General features: G+C 40.9%; 1 protein-coding gene across 1 annotated transcript; it reads left to right on the top strand.

The window, feature by feature from the left end:
- Positions 1–8,995: 8,995 nt before the first annotated feature.
- TMEM222 (transmembrane protein 222) lies at positions 8,996–20,282 on the top strand. The gene is made up of 6 exons (XM_056560644.1): positions 8,996–9,237; positions 16,161–16,245; positions 19,167–19,198; positions 19,274–19,370; positions 19,513–19,640; positions 19,737–20,282. The coding sequence occupies exons 1-6, from the start codon at positions 9,092–9,094 to the stop codon at positions 19,822–19,824; spliced, it is 576 nt and encodes a 191-aa protein (XP_056416619.1). The 5' UTR covers positions 8,996–9,091; the 3' UTR covers positions 19,825–20,282.
- Positions 20,283–20,945: the final 663 nt, after the last annotated feature.

Below are 20,945 nucleotides of genomic sequence, written 5' to 3' on the forward strand. Positions count from 1 at the left end.
GCCCATGGTCCCGACTTTCATTAGCTGCCAGGACCGACCCGCTATAACCCTATAAGAGGTTAAATGAACTGGTGCCAGAAAGTTAAACAGATTTGTAAATTATGCAAGAAAAGAAATGATGATGGCACTCACCATAAACTGAGTGACAGCTGTACTTTATTCAATAACCGGCAGATTACAGCATGGGGAGGAGGGACACCAGGAGCGTGTTATAGCTGTTTTGTGCACCAGGTGCACTTCTTCAGACCACTTCGGTTACCAGCGGCAGACAGCGGGGGGATGGTGGCAGACAGCGGGGGACTGGCAGCGGGGAGGACTGGCGGCAGCAGGATGCAGGCAGCAGTGGCGGAGACAGAGGCAGCAGTGAAGATCTGGTAAGTGATCCTCCCTGCTGCCTTGTAGTTTCACAACTACAACTCCCAGCATGCCCAGATAACCAAAGGCTGTCTGGGCATGCTGGGAGTTGTAGTTTTGCAACATTTTGAGGGCTACAGTTTGGAGACCACTGTATAGTGGTCTCCAAACTGTGCACTTCCAGATGTTGCAAAACTACAACTCCCAGCATGACAAGACTGTCCAGGCATGCCGAGCGTTGTAGTTCAGCAACATCTGAAGGGCCAGATGTTGCAAAACTACAACTCCCAGCATGCCCTTCGGCTCTCCGGGCATGCTGGGAGTTGTAGTTTTGCAACAACTGGAGGCACACTGGTTAGGAAACACTGTCTGTTTCCTAACTCAGTGTTTCCCAACCTGTGTGCCTCCAGCTGTTGCTAAACTACAACTCCCTGCATGCATTGACAGACCATGCATGATGGGAGTTGTAGTTTTGCAACAGCTGGAGGTACACTGGTGCAGAAACACTGTGGTAGTCTGTTACCTAACTTAGTGTTTCACAGCTAGTGTGTCCTCAGCTGTTGCATAACTACAACTGCCAGCATGCACAGTCTGTCAGTGCATGCTGGGAGTTGTAGTTTTGCAACAGTTGAAGGTTAGCCCCCGCCCATGTGAATGTACAGGATATATTCACATGGATGGGGGTTTACAGCGAATTTCCCACTTTAAGTTTGAGCTGCAGCTAATTTTCCACCGCAGCTCAAACTCCCAGCAGAAAACTCGCTGTGAACCCCCGTCTTTGTGAATGTACCTTAAAAACAGTACACTACACCTACACTTACACAAAATGAAGGGTAAAACACTACATACACGCACACACTTACACTGCACCCCCCCCCCCCCCCTCCCCAATAAAAATGATTAAAAACATCTCATACGGCAGTGCTTCCAAATCGGAGCCTCCAGCTGTTACAAAATAACTCCCAGTATTGCCGGACAGCCATTGACTGTCCAGGCATGCTGGAAGTTTTGCAACAGGTGGAGGCACCCTTTTTGGGGAACACTGCCGTGTCCGTCCCTATGCAAATCCCTAATTTAGGCCTCAAATGCGCATGACGCTCTCTCACTTCAATACTTGTCGTATTTCAAGGCAACGGTTTAGGGCCACATATGTGGTATTTCCGTACTCTCCTTTTACCCCCTATGAAAAGGTAAAGTTGGGGTCTACACCAGCATGTTAGTGTAAAAAAAATAATAAAAAATGTACACTAACATGCTGGTGTTGCCCCATACTTTTCATTTTTACAAGAGGTGAAAGGAAAAAAAGACCCCCAAAATTTGTAACGCAATTTCTCCTGAGTACGGAAACTACACCCCTACACCATTTTGGAAACTACACCCCTCACGGAAAATAACAAGGGGTACAGTGAGCCTTAACACCCCACAGATGTTTGACAATTTTGGATGTGAAAAGTTGGATGTGAAAATGAAAAATCTGATTTTTTACACTAACATGCTGGTGTTACCCCCAAAGTTTTTATTTTCACAAGAGGTAATAGGAGAAAAAGCCCCCCAAAATTTGTAACACCAGTTTTACTGTGTATATAAATACCCCATATGTGGATGTCAAGTGCTCTGCAGGCGAACTACAATGCTCAGAAGAGGAGTGCCATTGGGCTTTTGGAGAGCGTTTATAAAGCCCCCATGCTGCCAGAACAGTGGACCCCCCCTCCATGTGACCCCATTTTGGAAACTACACCCCTTACAGAATGAAATAAGGGGTACAGTGAGCATTTACACCCCACAGGTGTCTGACAGATTTTTCGAACAGTGGTCCATGAAAATGAAAAATTGTATTTTGTCAAATGCCAGTGAGGTGTAAATGCTCACTGCACCCCTTATTAAATTCTGTGAAGAGTGTAGTTTCCAAAATGGGGTCACATGGGGGGGGGGGGGGTTAAACTATCCTGGTAGCACGGGGGCTTTGTAAACACACATGGCCCCTGACTTCTATTCCAACCAAATTCTCTCTCCAAAAGCCCAATGGTGCTCCTTCAATTCTGAGCATTGTAGTTCGCCCGCAGAGCACTTTAGAATATACTATACTCAGAAGATGTTGTGTTACAAATTTTGGAGGGCTTTTTCTCCTATTACCCCTTGTAAAAATGAAAAATTTGGGCTAACACCAGCATTTTAGTGAAAAAAATAAAATTTTTCATGCTCACGTCCAACTTTTGCTAAAATTTGTCAATCACCTGTGGGGTGTTAAGGTTCACAATACCCCTTGTTACGTTCCTTGAGGGGTTTACAAATACTGTGTAGTTTCCAAATACTGTGCCATATGGATTTTTTTTTTGTTTGTTTGTTTTTGATGTTATGGCACCATGGGGGCTTCCTAAATGAGACATGCCCACCAACAACCATTTCAGCGAAATTCGCTCCTACCCTTCTGAGCCCTCTAGTGCACCCACAAAGCACTTTACATCCACATATGAGGCATTTCCTTACTCGAGAGAAACAGGGTTACAAATTTTGGGGGACATTTTTATCTATTGCCCCTTGTAAAAATGAAAAACATGTTAGTGTAAAAAGAAATAAAGATTTTGAATTTTCTCCTCCACTTTGCTGCTATTCCTGTGAAACACCTAAAGGGTTAACAAACTTTCTGTATGTCATTTTGAATACTTTAAGGGGTTCAGTTGTCATAATGGGGTCCATTATAGGGTATTTCTAACATAAAGACTGTCAAATTCACTTTGAAACTGAACTGGTCCCTGAAAAATTCCGATTTTGAAATGTTCATGAAAAAATTGAAAATTGCTGCTAAATTAAAAAGCCCTCTTATGTCTTCAAAAAGTAAAAACATGTTAACTTTATGATGCAAACAGAAACTGGACATATTGTATATGTGAAACAACATATAATTTATTTGGAATGTCCATTTTCCTTATAAGCAGAGAGCTTCAAAGTTCACAAAATGCTAATTTTCAAATTTTTCATCAAACTTTTGATTTTTTTAACCAAGAAATGATGCAAGTATCGACAAAAATTTTACCACTAACATAAAGTGGAATATGCCACGAAAAACCTATCTCAGAAACAAATTCATAAGTTAAAGCATCCCAGAGTTATTAATGCTTTAAGTGACAGTGGTCAGATTTGCAGAAAATGGCCGGGTCCTTAAGGTCAAATGGGCTGCGTGGGTTAAGGAGCTTCCAGTGCAAATCACCACCTCACTTAGCCGGCCAAACTTTCTCTATCGCAAAGACCCTGAACACATGATCTGAACAGTTGTGAACATTGACAAAGTACATGGATGCCACTGATTGTGATGAGGTATGGTTAATATCATTTCAATGTTCTAAGATCCTAGTTTTAAACTTGCGCTTGGTGCAACCAATATACTTAAGTTTGCAAATGTTACACTCAATTACATATATCACATTGGTGGCACAATAATTAATAAATTGTTTGATGTTAAACTCACAATCTCCTGCTGAATTGGTGAATGTATTACATGTTTTCACATATTTGCAGCGTGACCTTCCACATTTGTAAAAGCCAAGAATTAGATCTGGAGGTTCCACTCAATATAGCATTCGATGAAATGCAGTCACCAATTGTATTAGTCCTTATGGAAACTATCATGCAGCCCTGCGCTAAGATCTGCGATAGAATGGGATCCTGTTTGAGTAAATATATTTGCTTTCTTACGATGTTGCGAGCTGTATTAAAATTGGGAGAGTAAGTCAGGACTAGAGTTAATGCTCTTATTTCTGCGATTGGATAATAGAAACTCTGACCTATCCTTCGCCCTCACACAACCATCTGCTCCAGATAGAAATCTATTGGGATATCCATGTTCCCTGAGACAGTGCATTAATTCAACTTTCTGAATATCATAAGTCTCAGGGGATATGTTATTCCTCTTGAGCCTTGTCATCTCACCAATTGGGAATGCCTTGATAGTGTGTCTTGGATGATTGCTGTCTGCCCGCAAAAGTGTGTTCCCTGAAATTGGTTTTCTATACGATATAGACTGTACATTCAACCCACATTTGGCTGTTAACGTAACCTCCAAAAACTACACTGTATCAGGGTATACTTCATGTGCGAATTTCAATTTAAAATTGTTGTTACTTAAAGGGGTACTCCGACCCTGGCATCTTATCCCCTATCCAAAGGATAGGGGATAAGATGTTAGATCGCTGCGGTCCCACTGCTGGGGACCCCGGGGATCGCCGCTGCGGCACCCCGCCATCATTACTGCACAGAGCGAGTTCGCGTAATGACGGGCGATACAGGGGCCGGAGCAGCGTGACGTCATGGCTCCGCCCCTCATGACATCACGGCTCGTCCCCTTAATGCAAGTCTATGGCAGGGGGCGTGACGACCGCCATGCCCCCTCCCATAGACTTGTATTGACGGGGGCGGGCCGTGACTTCACGAGGGGCGGAGCCATGACGTAAAGATGCTCCGTCCCCTGTGTTGCCCGTCATTATGTGCAGAGTGATCTCGCTCTGCGCAGTAATGATAGCGGGGTGCCGCAGCGGGGATCCCCGGTGTCCCCAGCAGCGGAAGATACATCACCACACCACCATTGGATGCTGTTCAAAAATGGATTGGAAACTGTAAACACAAATCTATACTCCCAGAATGACACAGTACGATTGGCTAATGACGGAGAGTGTCTTGCCCCCAATGAAACCCCACATACTGTTGAAAGTCAAAAAAATTTGTGTAGTTTGTACTATAAATTCACACAAATCGGCAGTATAGTTACTACATTTTTCCAAATGGAATTCCAACGCAGCCAAAGCTATGTCCCAGGGAATATACGTATAGAGTGAGGTTACATCACATACAAGCCAACACCAACCTTCCTTGTACCTTCCAAGATTTGAATTCACTCTTGCTCCTCATCCTGAGGTTAAGGAAAAAAACAGGTGAGGATATTTCTTTATTGATGTTAAAGGGGTACTCCACTGGAAAACATTTTTGTTTTTAATTCAACTGGTGCCAGAAAGTTAAACAGATTTGTAAATGACTTCTATTTAAAAATGTTAACCCTTACAGTTCTTATGAGCTGCTGCATGTTCCACAGGAAGTTCTTTTCTTTTTGAATTTCTTTTCTGTCTGACCACAGTGTTCTCTGTTGACACTTCCATCCATTTTAGGAACTGTCCAGAGCAGGAGCAAATCCCCATAGCAAACCTATTCTGCTCCAGACAGTTCCTAAAATGGACAGAGGTGTCAGCAGAGAGCACTGTGGTCAGACAGAAAAGAAATTCAAATGGAAAAGAACTTCCTGTGGAACATTCAGCAGCTGATGAGTACTGGAAGGATTAAGATTTTTAAATAAAAGTAATTTACAAATCTGTATAACTTTCTGGCACCAGTTGATTAAAAAGAAATTCCAGGGGAGTACCCCTTTAAACTTTAGGGAAAAATCCTGGCAGAACTGTAAGATGATCTGAAAAGATGCAAAGATAAGGCTTTCTGAAGAACAATGCTTGCAGCTCTTGAATAATTTTTGCTGATATGAAAGCCATCAGAAACAGAGTTTTGGAGAATACAAACTTTATAGAGACCTGCTCCGCAGGCTCAAACGGAGATCCCATAAGACCATTTAAGACTAGTGTAAACTTCTAGAACGGGACAAGTGGGTAAAACTTCTTTACAGATTTGAAGAACCTCCGTGCCGCGAAAATTGTTAAATGTTAAATATTAGCTAAAAACTGAGATTTGATTTTTTTATTTATTTTTTTTAAAACCTTCTTGCAAGAATTGTAACACTGAAAACAAAGTATCATAAGGTAAGGCTGCATTCACATCACGATTTCTCCAATTTCTCCCTCCGACCTGAGTACACGATTTTTATAACTTAAAATCGTATATAAAGTCGGATCCATTGTCCTCCATCCGATTTGATCTGCATCCGATTTCACACGATTTTTGTTCAGGTCTGAAATCCTGGTCAACCCCGATTTCAGACCCGAACAAAAATCGTATGAAATCGGATGCGGATCAAATCGGATGGAGGACAATGGATCCGACTTTATATACGATTTCATACGATTTTAAGTTATAAAAATCGTGTACTCAGGTCGGATGGAGAAATGGTGATGTGAATGCAGCCTAAGTTGTGAAGATCACATTAAGCTTCTTCCAGACTCTCATAGGGGGAGATTTATCAAAACCTGTGCAGAGGAAGAGTGGTGCAGTTGCCCATAGCAACCAATCAGATTGCTTCTTTCATTTTCCACAGGCCTCTAAAGAGGCCTGTGGAAAATGAAAGAAGCAATCTGATTGGTTGCTATGGGCAACTGCACCACTCTTCCTCTGCACAGGTTTTGATAAATCTCCCCCATAGACTTTTAGCCAAGAAGGCCTTTTGGCTGCAGCAACTACAAATAAGATTTTCTGAAACCCTAATCTTCTGTTCCACTCCATGTCATCCTCCATGTGATGAGGTGAAGCTTATGTAGTTCTGGGTGGAGATTTGTAAAAGCAGGTCTTGCTGCAAGGAGACTGAATTATGTGGAGCCACAGATGCTGCACTGACACTTCCCAAGAGCACAGTGGCATCCATATTTCTTATCAGTGGTCAGGACAGAAGTGTCAAGGAGCAAGAGGAGCTCTTTTACCTGGATACAGATTATCATTTTTTTGAGAGGACCAATGAAGGGGAATTACCTTACTAGCCCCCCCCCCCTTTTTTTGTATTTTTCCACTGACAAAGTTGTAGTACACTGTAGTATGTCATAGCGGGTCGGGCCCAGCACCTAGCAACGGCCAGGACCCGTGGCTAATAACGGACATCACCGATCGCCGTGATGCAGGTATTAACCCTTTAGACACTGTGATCAAAGCTGATCGCTGCTTCTAAAAATTTTAAAAAATGTTTCCCAGCAGCTCAGTCGGGCTAATCAGGACCACCCCGGTAAAACCGCGGTGTCCCGATCAGCTGTGCGGACGTGAGGAAGGTCCCTACCTTCCTCCTCGGTGTATGATCGCCGTTTGATTGCTCCAATCTGGAGCAATGGAGCGCCGATAACACTGATCAATGCAATGCTATGGCATAGCATTGCTCAGTGTATGCAATCAAGGTATTGCATGTTATAGTACCCTATGGGGGCTATACAAGTGTAAAAAAAGGGTCAAAAAAGAGTTAATAAATGTGATTTAACCCTTTCCCTAATAAAAGTTTGAATCACCCCACTTTTCCCATAAAAAAAAGCATGTAAATAAAAATAAATATAAACATGTGGTATCGTCGCGTGCGTAAATGTCCGAAATCTAAAAATATATTGTTAATTAAACCTCATGATCAATGTTGTACACGAAAAAAAATTCTAAAGTCCAAAATAGCTTATTTTTGGTCACTTTTTATACCATAAAAAAAAAATGAATAGAAGGCGATTAAAAAGCCCCATCAAAACAAAAATGGCACCAATAAAAACTTCAGATCACAGCACAAAAAATGAGCCCTCATACATCCCCATATGCGGAAAAATAAAAAAAAAGTTATAGGGGTCAGAATAGGACATTTTCAAACATATTAATTTTCGTACATGTAGTTATGATTTTTACCAGAAGTAAAACAAAATCAAACCTATATAAGTAGGGTATCATTTTAATCGTATGGACCTACAGAATAATGATAAGGTGTCATTTTTACCGAAAAATGCACTGCGTAGAAACGGAAGCCCCCCCCAAATCTGCAAAATGGCGTTTTTTTCCAATTTTGTCCCACAAATATATATTTATTTGTTTCACTGTAGTTTTTTTTGTAAAATAACTGATGTCATTGCAAAGTAGAATTGGTGGTGCATAAAACAAACCATCATATGGGTCTGTAGGTGTAAAATTGAAAGGGTTATGATTTTTTAAAGGAAAGGAGGAAAAAACGAAAGTGCAAAAAGGGAAAAACACAGTTCTTAAAGGGGTACTCCGGTGGAAAACTTTTTTATTTTAATTTTTTTTAATAAACTGGTGCCAGAAAGTGAAGCAGATTTGTAAATTACTGTTATAAAAAAATCTTAATCCTTCCAGTACTTATTAGCTGCTGAATACTACAGAGGAAATTATTTTCTTTATGGAACACAGTGCTCTCTGCTGACATCACGAGCACAGTGCTCTCTGCTAAAATCTCTGTCCATTTTGGGAACTGTCCAGAGCAGCATATGTTTGCTATGGGGATTTTCTCCTTTTCTCCTACTCTGGACAGTTCTTAAAATGGACAGAGATTTCAGCAGAAAGCACTGTGTTCATGATGTCAGCAGAGAGCACTGTGCTCCAAAAAAAAAAGAATTTCCTCTGCAGTATTCAGCAGCTAATAAGTACTGGAAGGATTAAGATTTTTTTAATAGCAATAATATACAAATCTGTTTAACTTTCTGGCACCAGTTGATTGAAAAAAAAAAAAAAGTTTTCCACTTTCCCTTTAAGGGGTTAAATAGATCAATGTAATGCTATTGCAGTTTTCTAGTTTCTTTTCTATTGCTCTGAATCCTTTTTCTAAATCTGGTAATGCCAGAATGATCCAGCAGAGGTCGCACTATTCTTACTCAAGATCGTGATCTTCTATATCCATGGTGTTATCTGTGTAGTTATCCATGACGATGAGAGAAAATAATAGGAGGAAGAATTAGCACTAACAAAGTAACCAAAAGGTAATCGAACCTGGACCGACGTATTAAAAAAAAGAAAACTACAAGTCCATGAACCGTGACGGATGTGACATCACGTCTGGCATATGAGGCCGCAGAGGGGACTGGCAGTGATGGCGGAAGTGGATGTGTTGCTGATGATGGCGGAAGTGCTGGACGAGAAGATGAAGCCAGACCCCGAGCGAAGCCGTTTTCCTCATTGTGTTGTATGGACCCCAATTCCAGTCCTGACGTAAGGATGGGCTCGGTATAGCCGCAGTCGACACTGTGTTTATTGTAGTGCACCTCCATTATATAACGTTATGTTTCATGTGTGTATAGATAGTACTCCTGTGGTCATTACTGAGTGTATTCTCTGGGGCAGACTGTAATGACATCTTTATGTCTGGGCTATGAGTCTGGTGTACATCACTTCCTCCCTGTTAGCTGTCACTACATGGCGGTGGTTCCCAACCAGGGTTCCTCCAGCTGTTGCAAAACTACAGCTCCCAGCATGCCCGGACAGCCGAAGGCTGTCCGGGCATGCTGGGAGTTGTAGTTTTGCAACAGCTGGGGGGTACTGGGAATCGTGGTACATGGGGACAATTTGCAGATCCAAGGTTTCTCACAGCTGAGAGTTTGTTACTATTGCATCCACTCTGGGCATTAATCTTCAATACAACTTATATTAGGAAGCTCAGGGGTGTGGAAATGTTTACAAAAATCTACTTGTCCAAGGGTCTAAAACAGAAAACAATCCACTTGTCTTGGTAGATAAAATAATTTCAACCAAAATAGAATGTAAATAAGGTCTTTATTAGTTTTTGCACTTCTGTTTGTCTTATTTTTCCATCTACAGACCCATATGAGGCTTGTTTTTTGCGGGGCCAAGTATACTTTGTAATGACACCTTTCATTTTTCCATAACTTATGCTCAGAAACAAAAGCACTTTTTTTTTTTGTGAGTTGACATTTAAAAAAAAAAAAAAAAAAAATGCAAATTTGGTGGTTTTCTTTTTTTTCCGCCATTCTCTTTGTGGTCAAACTTACATATTATTTCAGTACTTTAGGTCGCCTGATTAAACCAATACCAAATATTTTTTTTTTTTAACTTTTTAATAAAAAAATAAATAAATAAATTCCTGACCCCTTTTTTTTATTTTTCCGTATACTGGGCTGTATGAAGGCTCATTTTTTAGGCTGTAACCTGCTGTATGAAACGGTAACATTTTTGGTATTGATTGGACTTTTTTTCAACACTTTTTTTACTTCATTTTTTTTCTGGGATATGATGTTATAAACATTAAAAAAACGCAATTCTGTGCTTTGTTTTTTAAATTATTTTTTTTAATGTTAACTGCATTGACCGTATGGGATATAAAATGTTATTTTTTAATAGTTCGGACAATTATGCACGCGCCAATACCAAATATGTTTATTTTTATTATGTTTACATATTTTTTTTATATGGAAAAGGGGGGTGATATGAACTATTAATATGGGTGAGGTTAATGGGTTGTTTTTTTAAATACACTTTATTTTGGGGGAATCATTATATTCCTCATACAGATCAATGCAGTTCTATTGAACTACATTGATCTGTGTTCATTTGGTTGAGCCTGCTCAAGGCAAGCTCAATCAAATGCAGATCCACGGGGGCAGCCATGAATACAGAGGTAAGTCCTCCGGCTACCTCCACAGTGGATCACCCCTCGATTGCACTGTGGTGGGGGGGGCTTGCCCGATACAGGGCTAAATCTATGAAAAATTTACCTGCCTGGCGCCCGGAACTACATGTCCGGGGCAATTGGATTTCCACATCCCTGAAGCTGTAAACCTTGGAGGCTTTTTCCTTCACTTTACTTGCCCCTGTTCACAATTCTATTTAGAGCCTTCTTGTCCTGTATAGTGCTGTGATGTCATGTATAGTGCTGTGATGTCATGTATAGTGTTGTGATGTCATGTATAGTGTTGTGATGTCATGTATAGTGTTGTGATGTCATGTATAGTGTTGTGATGTCATGTATAGTGCTGTGATGTCATGTATAGTGCTGTGATGTCATGTATAGTGCTGTGATGTCATGTATAGTGCTGTGATGTCATGTATAGTGCTGTGATGTCATGTATAGTGTTGTGATGTCATGTATAGTGCTGTGATGTCATGTATAGTGTTGTGATGTCATGTATAGTGTTGCATGCAGTGATGTCCTATCTGTAAAGATGAGAAAAACTTTGGCCCTCTTAGATTATATGGGGGGGGGGGGGGTGTGTGGTAAAAATAAATATTATTAATCTACCTCGATCCCCCTGCAATTCCTGTTTCAGCGCCTTTCAGTTAAGTTGCTTATACTAAACAATGCAGTGCTATTGCATAGCATTGATCAGTTATATTGGCGCTTTGCAAGTAGAGTCTGCCTGAGGAAACCTATCAGGTGACTGTGCTTGCCGAATGCTTTATAGACTCACTGCACTGTATGACGTACATGTACGGCATGATGTACCAGAGGACATGACATACATTTTCATCCGATGTCGCCAAGGGGTTAATATCCCCTGAAACCCAGTTCGAGAGAACCATAAAACCTTTTGTAGCCAATAGAGGTACTGTATTTTTTTTCTTTTTTATAAAGGACACCTAAGTAGCTCAACAGGTTATTCTTGCCATACATAGATGAGCATATTATGTTTGGCACCACATTACAGATCACATTAGATTCTATGGCTGCCACCCAAACACCCAGTTTGCTGAAGATTTTCCTCTCCTTACCTGATTTCCTGTGGGTTTCCCTGGCAACTTCATTTAATAGACTTACATGAATATGTGCAATACTACAGGCAAGCCATCATTTCCCATTGACTTGACCAACACTCCACATCACTCGTGATTTAGCCATCTGCCTTAAACCAAAACTGTCTGCTTTTCCCGTAACAACCAATCACAGCTCAGCTTTCATATCTTAATGAGCTCTGAGCTCTGATTGGTTGTAATCTGCAAACCAGACCGTTTTGGTTTAAGGCAGATTGGCAAATCTGGGCCATTGAGTCCCATAGTGTGTACGTAAAAAAACAAAACAAAACATGCATTTTAAAAATAATTTTTATTTTGGAACATAGAAACCATGCATTATAGGAAAATATATGGATGAAAAAAATCTGATAAATTGCCATACCTAGAGCATGATGAATTTTGAAAAATCTGTATTCTTTTCAGTGATTTGCTATATACTTTAACCTCTGCCCATAGCGCTTTTAACAAAATTTAAATGCTGAAAGGAAATAAAATCAGAAAAATGCCTTAATCTTAATCCTTCCAGTACTTATCAGCTGCTGTATACTAAAGAGGAAGTTGTGTAATTCGTTCCAGTCCCAATAGAGGTTTGCTATGAGAATTTGCTCTGGACAGTTCCTAACATGGACAGAGGTGTCAGCAGAGAGCACTGTGTTCAGACTGGAAAGAACTAAACAACATCCTCTCTAGCATACAGCAGCTGATAGGTCATGGAAGGGTTAAGATTTTTAAACAGAAGTAATTAACAAATCTATATAACTTTCTGGCACCAGTTGATGTAAGAAATAATTTTTTTCCGCCAATAGAGGAACTTCTTTAACCTTTTAAGGACAAGGGGTTTTTCCGTTTTTGCATTTTCGTTTTTTCCTCCTTACCTTTAAAAAATCTTAACCCTTTCAATTTTGCACCTAAAAATCCATATTATGGCTTATTTTTTGCACCACCAATTCTACTTTGTAAAGACATCAGTCATTTTACCCAAAAATCTATGCGAAATGTAAAAAAAATCATTGGGAAACAAAATAGAAAAAATTATGCCATTTTGTAAATTTTGGGGGCTTCCGGACTTTCTACACAGTAAATTTTTCGGTAAAAATGACACCTTCTCTTTTTTTTCTGTAGGTCCATATGATTAAATTGATACCCCACTTATATAGGTTTGATTTTGTCGTACTTCTGGAAAAAAATCTTAACTACAGTAACCCCCCGACATGCGATGGCCCCGACATATGATCAAATCGACATACAATGCTTTTATATGTCGGGGCCATCGCATTAACTGCTATCCGACAGTGCAAAATGCTTAAGCTACTGTCGAATAGCAGTTTAAGCATCCCGGACAGGTTCACTTACCTATCCCCGCTGCTCCGGGTCCACTTCGCGATCCTCCGGTGTCTTCTGCATCTTCTCCGGGGTCCGGGCCTCGCTTTCCGGCGTCGTTATTACGTCGCTGCACACGCCGTCCCGGCGCAACAACGTAATAACGTCACCAGAAATCGAGGCCCGGACACCGGAGAAGATGCGGAGACGTCGGAGCCCCTGGGACAGCATCGGGAGCCGTGAGGATGCAGTCCGGAGCGGCGGGGACAGGTGAGTATTAAATTCACTTTTTACATTGCATGAATCCCTCAACATAAGATGGGTCATTTGGAACGAATTACCATCGTATGTTGAGGGACCACTGTACATGCAGGAAAATATATACGTTTAAAATGGTCATCTTCTGACCCCTATAACTTTTTATTTTTCCATATATGGGGCGGTATGTGGGCAAATTTTTTGCGCCGTGATCTGAAGTTTTTAGCGGTACCATTTTTGTATTGATAGGACTTATCATTTTTTCATGATATAAAAAGTGACCAAAAAGACACTATTTTGGACTTTGGAATTTTTTTGCGCATACGCCATTGACCTTGCGGTTTAATTAATTATATATTTTTATAATTCGGACATTTCCGCACGCTGCGATACCACATATGTTTATTTTTATTTTTTTAATTGGAAAAGGGGGGAGATTCTGACTTTTATTAGGGAAGGGGTTAAATCACATTTATTAACTTTTTTTCCCCTTTTTTTTTTTTTTTTTTTTTTTTTTGCCAAAGGGGGCTATAACATGCAATACACTGATTGCAGGCACTGTATTGCAGCAGTCATTCGGCGATCGGACACCAGGAGGCAGGTAAGGGGACCCTCCTGCTGTCTCACAGCTGTTGGGGATGCCGCGATTTAGCCACTGACATCCCAAACAGCCCCCGGAGCTAACCGGCAATGATTTACTTTCACTTTAGACACGGCGTTCAACTTTGAACGCCGCACTATTAGCCACGGGTCCCGGCCGTTGTTAGACCCATGCCGTGGCCCCGCGTTATAGAACGGGAGCTGACTCATGATGTACCGGTACGTCATGGATCCTTAAGGGGTTAAAGGAAATCTGTCACCAGTGTCACCTGCACTAACCTGTCAGTACCAACAGGTAGTGCAGGTTACACAGATGAGAACAGTACTTACCTTGTCCCGTTATGTGCAGGGGATCTCCGGTAATCTCCGTTAGCTTCAGCTCTGGGCCAGGCTGGGGACACGGGCGGAGCTTAGTGAGGCAACCGCTGCTGTTCTCTAGCAGTGGGACCAAGCAGAGAGCTGCAGCGGTGACGTCACTAAGATCTGCCGATGCACCAGCCACTGCTGCTCTCTGATGGGTCCCGCTGCTAGAGAACAGCCAGTGCCCTATAACTTTTTTTTTTATTTTTCTGCATTTAGGGCAGTATGAGGGCTCATATTTTGTGCCGTGATCTCAAGTTTTTATCGGTACCGTTTTTGTTTTGATCGGACTACACATCGAATACACTATTTTGGACTTTTTTTTGCGTTTTGCGCATACTCCATTGACCATGCGGTTTAATTAACAATATATGTTTATAGTTTGGACATTTACGCATGCGGCGATACCACATATGATTTTATTTTTTAATTGGAAAAGGGGGGAGATTCTGAATTTTATTAGGGAAGGGGTTAAATCACATTTATTAACTCAAGAAATTGCAAGGAAGAAGCGGCACTCCAGGGATATTGATCCAAGAAATAAATTTATTCACCCATCAGTGAGATGCAACGTTTCGATCCACAATCCGGATCTTTATCAAGCATGCTTGATAAAGATTCGGATTGTGGATTGAAACGTTGCATCTCACTGATGGGTGAATAAATTTTATTTCTTGGATCAATATCCCTGGAGTGCCGCTTCTTCCTTGCAATTTCTTCAGCCACATGGGATCTTGAGTCGGACCCCTGGAGCCTGTGCACCCACCTCGGACTACAAGTCCTCCACTGTGCCTTGCCTGATTCTTTGTTCTTTTACATTTATTAACTCTTTTTTTTACACTTTATTTTTTATTTATTTTTTGCAATGTTATGTTATAGCCCCCATAGGGGGCTATAACATGCAATTCACTGATTGCATGCACTGTACAGTGCAAAGCCATAGCATTGCATTGATCAGTGTTATCCGCGCTTGATTGCTAAAGCCTGGATCTCAGGCTTGGAGCAATAAAACGACTAGTGTGGACCGAGGTAAGGCGCCTCTTGCTGTCCTCTTAGCTGTTTAGGACACCGCGACATTGCCGCGGCGGTCCCGATCAGCTCTGCTGAGCTAACCGGCAGCATATTCTCCCATTTTAGACACCACAATCAACTTTGATCGTGGCGTCTAAAGAGTTAATACCGGACATCAGCCCGATCGGCGATGTCCGGTATTAGCCACGGGTCCTAAGCGCGCTTTACAGCTCGGGAGCCATCCACGGACGTAAATATACGTCCTTGGTCGTTAAGGGGTTAATGTGATTTATGATAGTGGGTCATGGGTAAGTCTAGAAGTAGAATTTATATAGGAGTGAAATTCATTAAACCATGTGCAGAGAAAAAGTTGACTAGTTGCCCATAGCAGCCAATCTTTGATGTTTTAGAGGCCTTTTAAAAAATGAAAGAGAAAATTTGCCATGGGCAACTGGTGAACATTCCCTCTGCACAGATTGCTATACATCTCCCCCATAGTGAACTGTTGATTTCTTAGGCCTCAGTGTTGTCTAGGACTGTTTATATACGGCAGTCCTTACAGATATGTTCCCTCCTATTCCATGCCCAAAAGCATGATTTCATTTGCATTGGAGTAAAAGATTTTTGCAGTATGAGGACTAGGGATTGCCATAAATGTTTATTTCTAATAATCATTTATCCTTGGTAAACAATCCTTCACACTTTTGGATAATCTTGGTAATGTGAAATAATTACAAATAGAAATAATTATTGATCTATTTATGTAGGTTTAGATTTATTCTATATGTATGTTTTATTTAAAATGTGTAATTTAAAAATATTTTGTTCCTTTTTTTCAGATGGCTTTTCCCATTCATTGGTCACATGGGCATCTGTACATCATCTGGTGTGATACGAGACTTTGCTGGCCCCTATTATGTTTCTGTAAGTAAGATATGACTTTAGATTCTTAAGCTGGCCATACACAATGTGGACTGAACCTGCCCATTTTATCTGGACAGACCAACCATCCTGTGTGTAAAGGGGGGGTCACTGGCCTTCTGATGACAGACATTTTCCTCTCTCTGGCTAACAGTGTGCATGTGTGTGAGTGGATGGATCTATTGAGGCAGCTAACTTATATACAGTGGTCCCTCACCATATGATATTAATTGGTTCCAGGACGACCCTTGTATGTTGAAACCATTGTATGTTGAGTACATATCTCTAGTGAAAACTGGTAGTTAGTTCCGGGACGACCATTGTATGTTGAGTGTATGGGGAGTGTCTAATAAATCAGTGTGTCTCCAGCTGTTGCATAACTACAACTCCCAGCATGCCTGTACAGCCATTGACTGAGCATGCTGGGAGTTGTAGTTTTGCAACAGCCGGAAGCACACTGGTTGGGAAACATTGATGTATGGGGTGTATTAGGTGTACTCCAAGCAGCAGGACACGGGCCACAGAGGTCAGCGTGAAAAGTGGCTCTCACAGTGCCCGATCTCCGCGCTTTCACAGCAGGATGTAACCAGCTGTATCCCCACTGTGAGCGTGGAGAGATCAGTGCAGAGATCGCTGCCTGCTACGTCTAACCACCAACTTCTTTTTTTCGTCTGAGTTCGGGGGCATATTAAATGGGTTTTCCGGCAGCTGCTGACACACTCAGCGCTGCCGCATAGCCGTTTTTGCGATGGTCCCAACACACAGCAGCATCGTATGTTGAAACGATCGAATGTGTGTAATGCCATTAAAGCAATGGAACAGAAATCCTGATAATTAATAATATTAGCCCCATGTTAAATTATCTTAACCAAAAACCTAAGAGGAAATCTGTCATCAAGTTCACCTGCACTAACCTGTCGACACAGACAGATACTTACCTGGTGCCATTCAGTGCTGTGGTTCTTTGGCTATCCTCTTCGGTATCTTCAGCCCTGGGCCCGACTTGGAGCATGGGTACCGCTACTGTTGGCCCTTCGGCTCCACAGAAGGTTTCTGTCCTCCCTGAGCTCGCCGGATGTGAGGATGGAATTTGAGGTGGGGACGTGAGGACAAAAGCTTCCTTTTATATATAAAACTCAACGGCCCTGATTTTAGTATTATAAATCCGACATGTTTTGTCGGGTTGTGTGCCAGATTCTGTCTGTGCCAGAATTTGCATCAAAATTTTAAAAAACCCAATTAACTCTCCATTTTACTGAGAGAACCCAAAAAAGAAGGGCGTGACCATCCCGAAAAGGTGCGTGTCCGCGACATCTTCAGTGTAGGGAAAAGTGCAAAATGTAGGGAAACCTTAGCAAATACCATGGAAAAAAATTGTATGGAATTAAAACCCATAAAGAAAACTCCACTCCACTCTTAGTAAATCAGGGCCTATGTGTATGTTCCAGCATCACTTCCAAACGGCTGGAGAAATTTCAACTTGGTACAAATTAGGGATCGACCGATATCTTTTTTTTTTAGTGCCGATACCGATAATCGGTGGAGGTTATACCGATATTCCGGTATAAGTTATCGGCTATTTATCCCCCCGCGACACCGCTGCAGATCATTGATTTAAAGCGGTCGCCGCATGGTGGGGGTGGTGTGGGGGGCGGGGCATTATCGGCAAGGTAATTGCCGATACCGATAATGCCCAAAATCTGGATTATCGGCCGATAATATCGGCCAAACCGATAATCGGGCGATCCCTAGTACAAATGTTACTTCTATGCCAATTAAGAATATAGAATAATCAAATTATCCCTAACTCCCCCCAATTTGCGACGGTTGGGGTTTTTGTTTAAAATATCATGCAAGTCTATGGGAAATGTGTATTCCAGCATAACTTGCACACGGCTGAAGATAGTTAAATTATACTTGGTATATAATTAAAGAAAAATAAAGGAAAGTTCAATTAAGCCTAACCTACCCCCTTACGTGAGAGTCGTTTTTTTTATATGAAGTTCCATGCAAGTCCATGGAATTTCCAGTTCCTTACACCATAAGCTCTGCTCTGCATGTCCGGGTGAGTGCCTCAATTCAGCTTGCCAGCCACACCCATCTCGCAAAGCCACTTCCCTGCTGAAAAGCCACGCCCCCTAATATTTTTCAAACTTTTCTGTGTGGTAGTCTGGCTTGCAAGTCACCCCTGCTCCAACAAAGACATACTTTCATCAATGTTTGGCCTACAATTTCTTCATCACAACTCGGCCCCACCAGAGGACAGCATATGAGATCGGGATATGAGGACAAGAGTTTCTTCCTACATTGCTTTGTTGCTTTTCCTCTCGCAAGGATTAGGCATGAAAAAATGGGCAATGCCAGGTTATCTGCTAGTATAGTTAATAAAAAGGAGGTGGCTGTAGGTACCACGAGTTTGGCTTCTGCAGAATCTGGCCTCCCTTCTCAGAGCAGAACTGTTGGATGTGTTTCAGCCCAGTACCTAATGGTGTATCTAATACATGTTTATTTTATTCTGGCTAATAAATGCTGTTACTTAAAATCCCTTTAAATTGCCTTATTTTGTAAAAATTTTATAAAAACTAAAACAGGAAATGGAGGCAGCCAGACCCCTTTAGAAATATATATTGGTCGCACCCTTATTTTCATATCTTGCTGTCTCATATACATCAGTTTGCCTTCTGAACAAAGTGTGGGTCCTGGACAGGGAGGCAACGTATTGACTTTAGGTGGAGTCATTCTATAAGTATCTGAATTCTGACCCCACTGATTGTGACACCCAAGATAGTCGGTCTAGATTTCCATTCTGTATACATGGCACACCTGTTTTGCTACTCCATACATACCTTCCTTATTCTACTACAGCAGTGTATCCAACTTGTAACCCTCTTTTTTTTTTTTTTTTTTTTTTTTTTTTCCCGCAGGAGGATTGCATGGCTTTTGGGAAGCCAGTAAAGTAAGTACCTTTCTTATAACTTTAAGTGACATACTGGCTCTTGTTGTTAAATCTCCTTATCCTCATTCTCTTTAGATATTGGCAGTTGGATCCTAACCTTGTACATGCCAGTGGGCCTAACCCATGGGATACAGCCATCCATGAAGCGTCCGAAGAATATAAACATCGTATGGTGAGTCTTGTTCCCCTGTTTTGTTTGCCAAAGTGTATGTCTTTCTTTGAGTAATATTATGTTGTAGACATTAAATATAAAAAAAATCACATTATTATATAGTATCCGGGTTTATGTCTGTTTCTGAATTTTTTTTTTTTAGCACAATCTGTGCTGTGATAACTGTCATTCCCATGTTGCTATGGCGATGAACTTAATGAAATATAATAACACATCCTGGAATATGGTGAAACTCTGTATTTACAGCCTGATTTATGGCAGATATGTCAGGTGGGTGTAGACCTATACATTATTCTATTCATTATTTTATCTATTCTATAATATGTAGATATTTATTTATGTTATCCAATGTATGTCTACTTCTAGTGTTGGAGGCTTTCTGAAGACTTGGGTTCCATCCCTTTTACTGGTAGGAGCAATTCTCACAGTCATTCTTACCTTACACCTGCGGTGAAATTTTTCCTAAGGACTCCTAAATCATTGTCTACCATCTACCCTATGCCCTGCTGGAATAAAGCATAAGATGGAATTGAAGACTGTGTCTTCATTTTGCAGAATTTTTCTGCTTACACTCACTCTCCTTGAGGCATGCATCTTCTTTCCTTGAACAAACTGGAAAATTACATGGAAGTTTGTCTTAACCTCTTACAGTATCATCCAGATGGGCAGGTGCTCTTACTAACTCTCATATAGGACCCAGACTCTCATGTTAACTAGCCAAATAGTTGGTGTCAAGAGCTCACTCATAAGCACAGAACCATACATACAGTATGACTGTAAATAAAATATGGACTGTAATTCCATTGCATTTTTTATTTTTTTGCATTTTCCTGTGGTTTACCTGTTTGTGTATATTTCCATATGTGAATAAAAATTAAATGTTCTTTACCAGTCTGCTATACTCTTCAACTAAGAATAACACAAACTTTATTTTTATTATTTTATTATTTTTACTTTATTTTTATTTGTTGCATGATATTGGAATGCAATGAGCCGACAACTTTTCATATTTGAGATGATAATCCAGTCACAAGTATCAATTGTCTATGGGACTGGAACTCAAATCAGTTCAGGACCATTTTGTCCATCATTCCGATCAAGCATAGCATTTCACATGAACCATATTTACAGCATAGGAAATAAATAATTCTGTCTGTAAAAGTGATTATATTTTAATATATATTCAGCAGATTACAGTAGTGCTGTGTTATATTCAACATTCTGTTATATAATTCTTTCTTGTAGCTTTGCGCCAGCAGCAAGAGTATATTTAAAGGGGTTATCAAAGAATAGAAAAACACAGCTAATTTCTTAAAAAAAACATCTCCATGTCTGTCTCCAGGTTGAGTGTGGTTTTATAACTTTGCTCCAGTCACTCAAATGGAACTGAGCTGCAGAACCACACCCAACCTGGAGAGGGAGCGTTTTTTCTATTCCTGGTAACTCCTTTAGTATCAAACGGAGTAAGTTTATTCAAACTCAAGTATAGAGTACAATACACAGCTCATGTACGTAAAAAGCAGTGTGAATACAACAATGAGTATAAGGGCTAAAGCCCAAGTAACAGTAAAAATA

The sequence above is a fragment of the Hyla sarda genome, chromosome 2 (genome assembly GCF_029499605.1).
Source record: "Hyla sarda isolate aHylSar1 chromosome 2, aHylSar1.hap1, whole genome shotgun sequence".
NCBI classification, from domain to species: Eukaryota; Metazoa; Chordata; class Amphibia; order Anura; family Hylidae; genus Hyla; species Hyla sarda.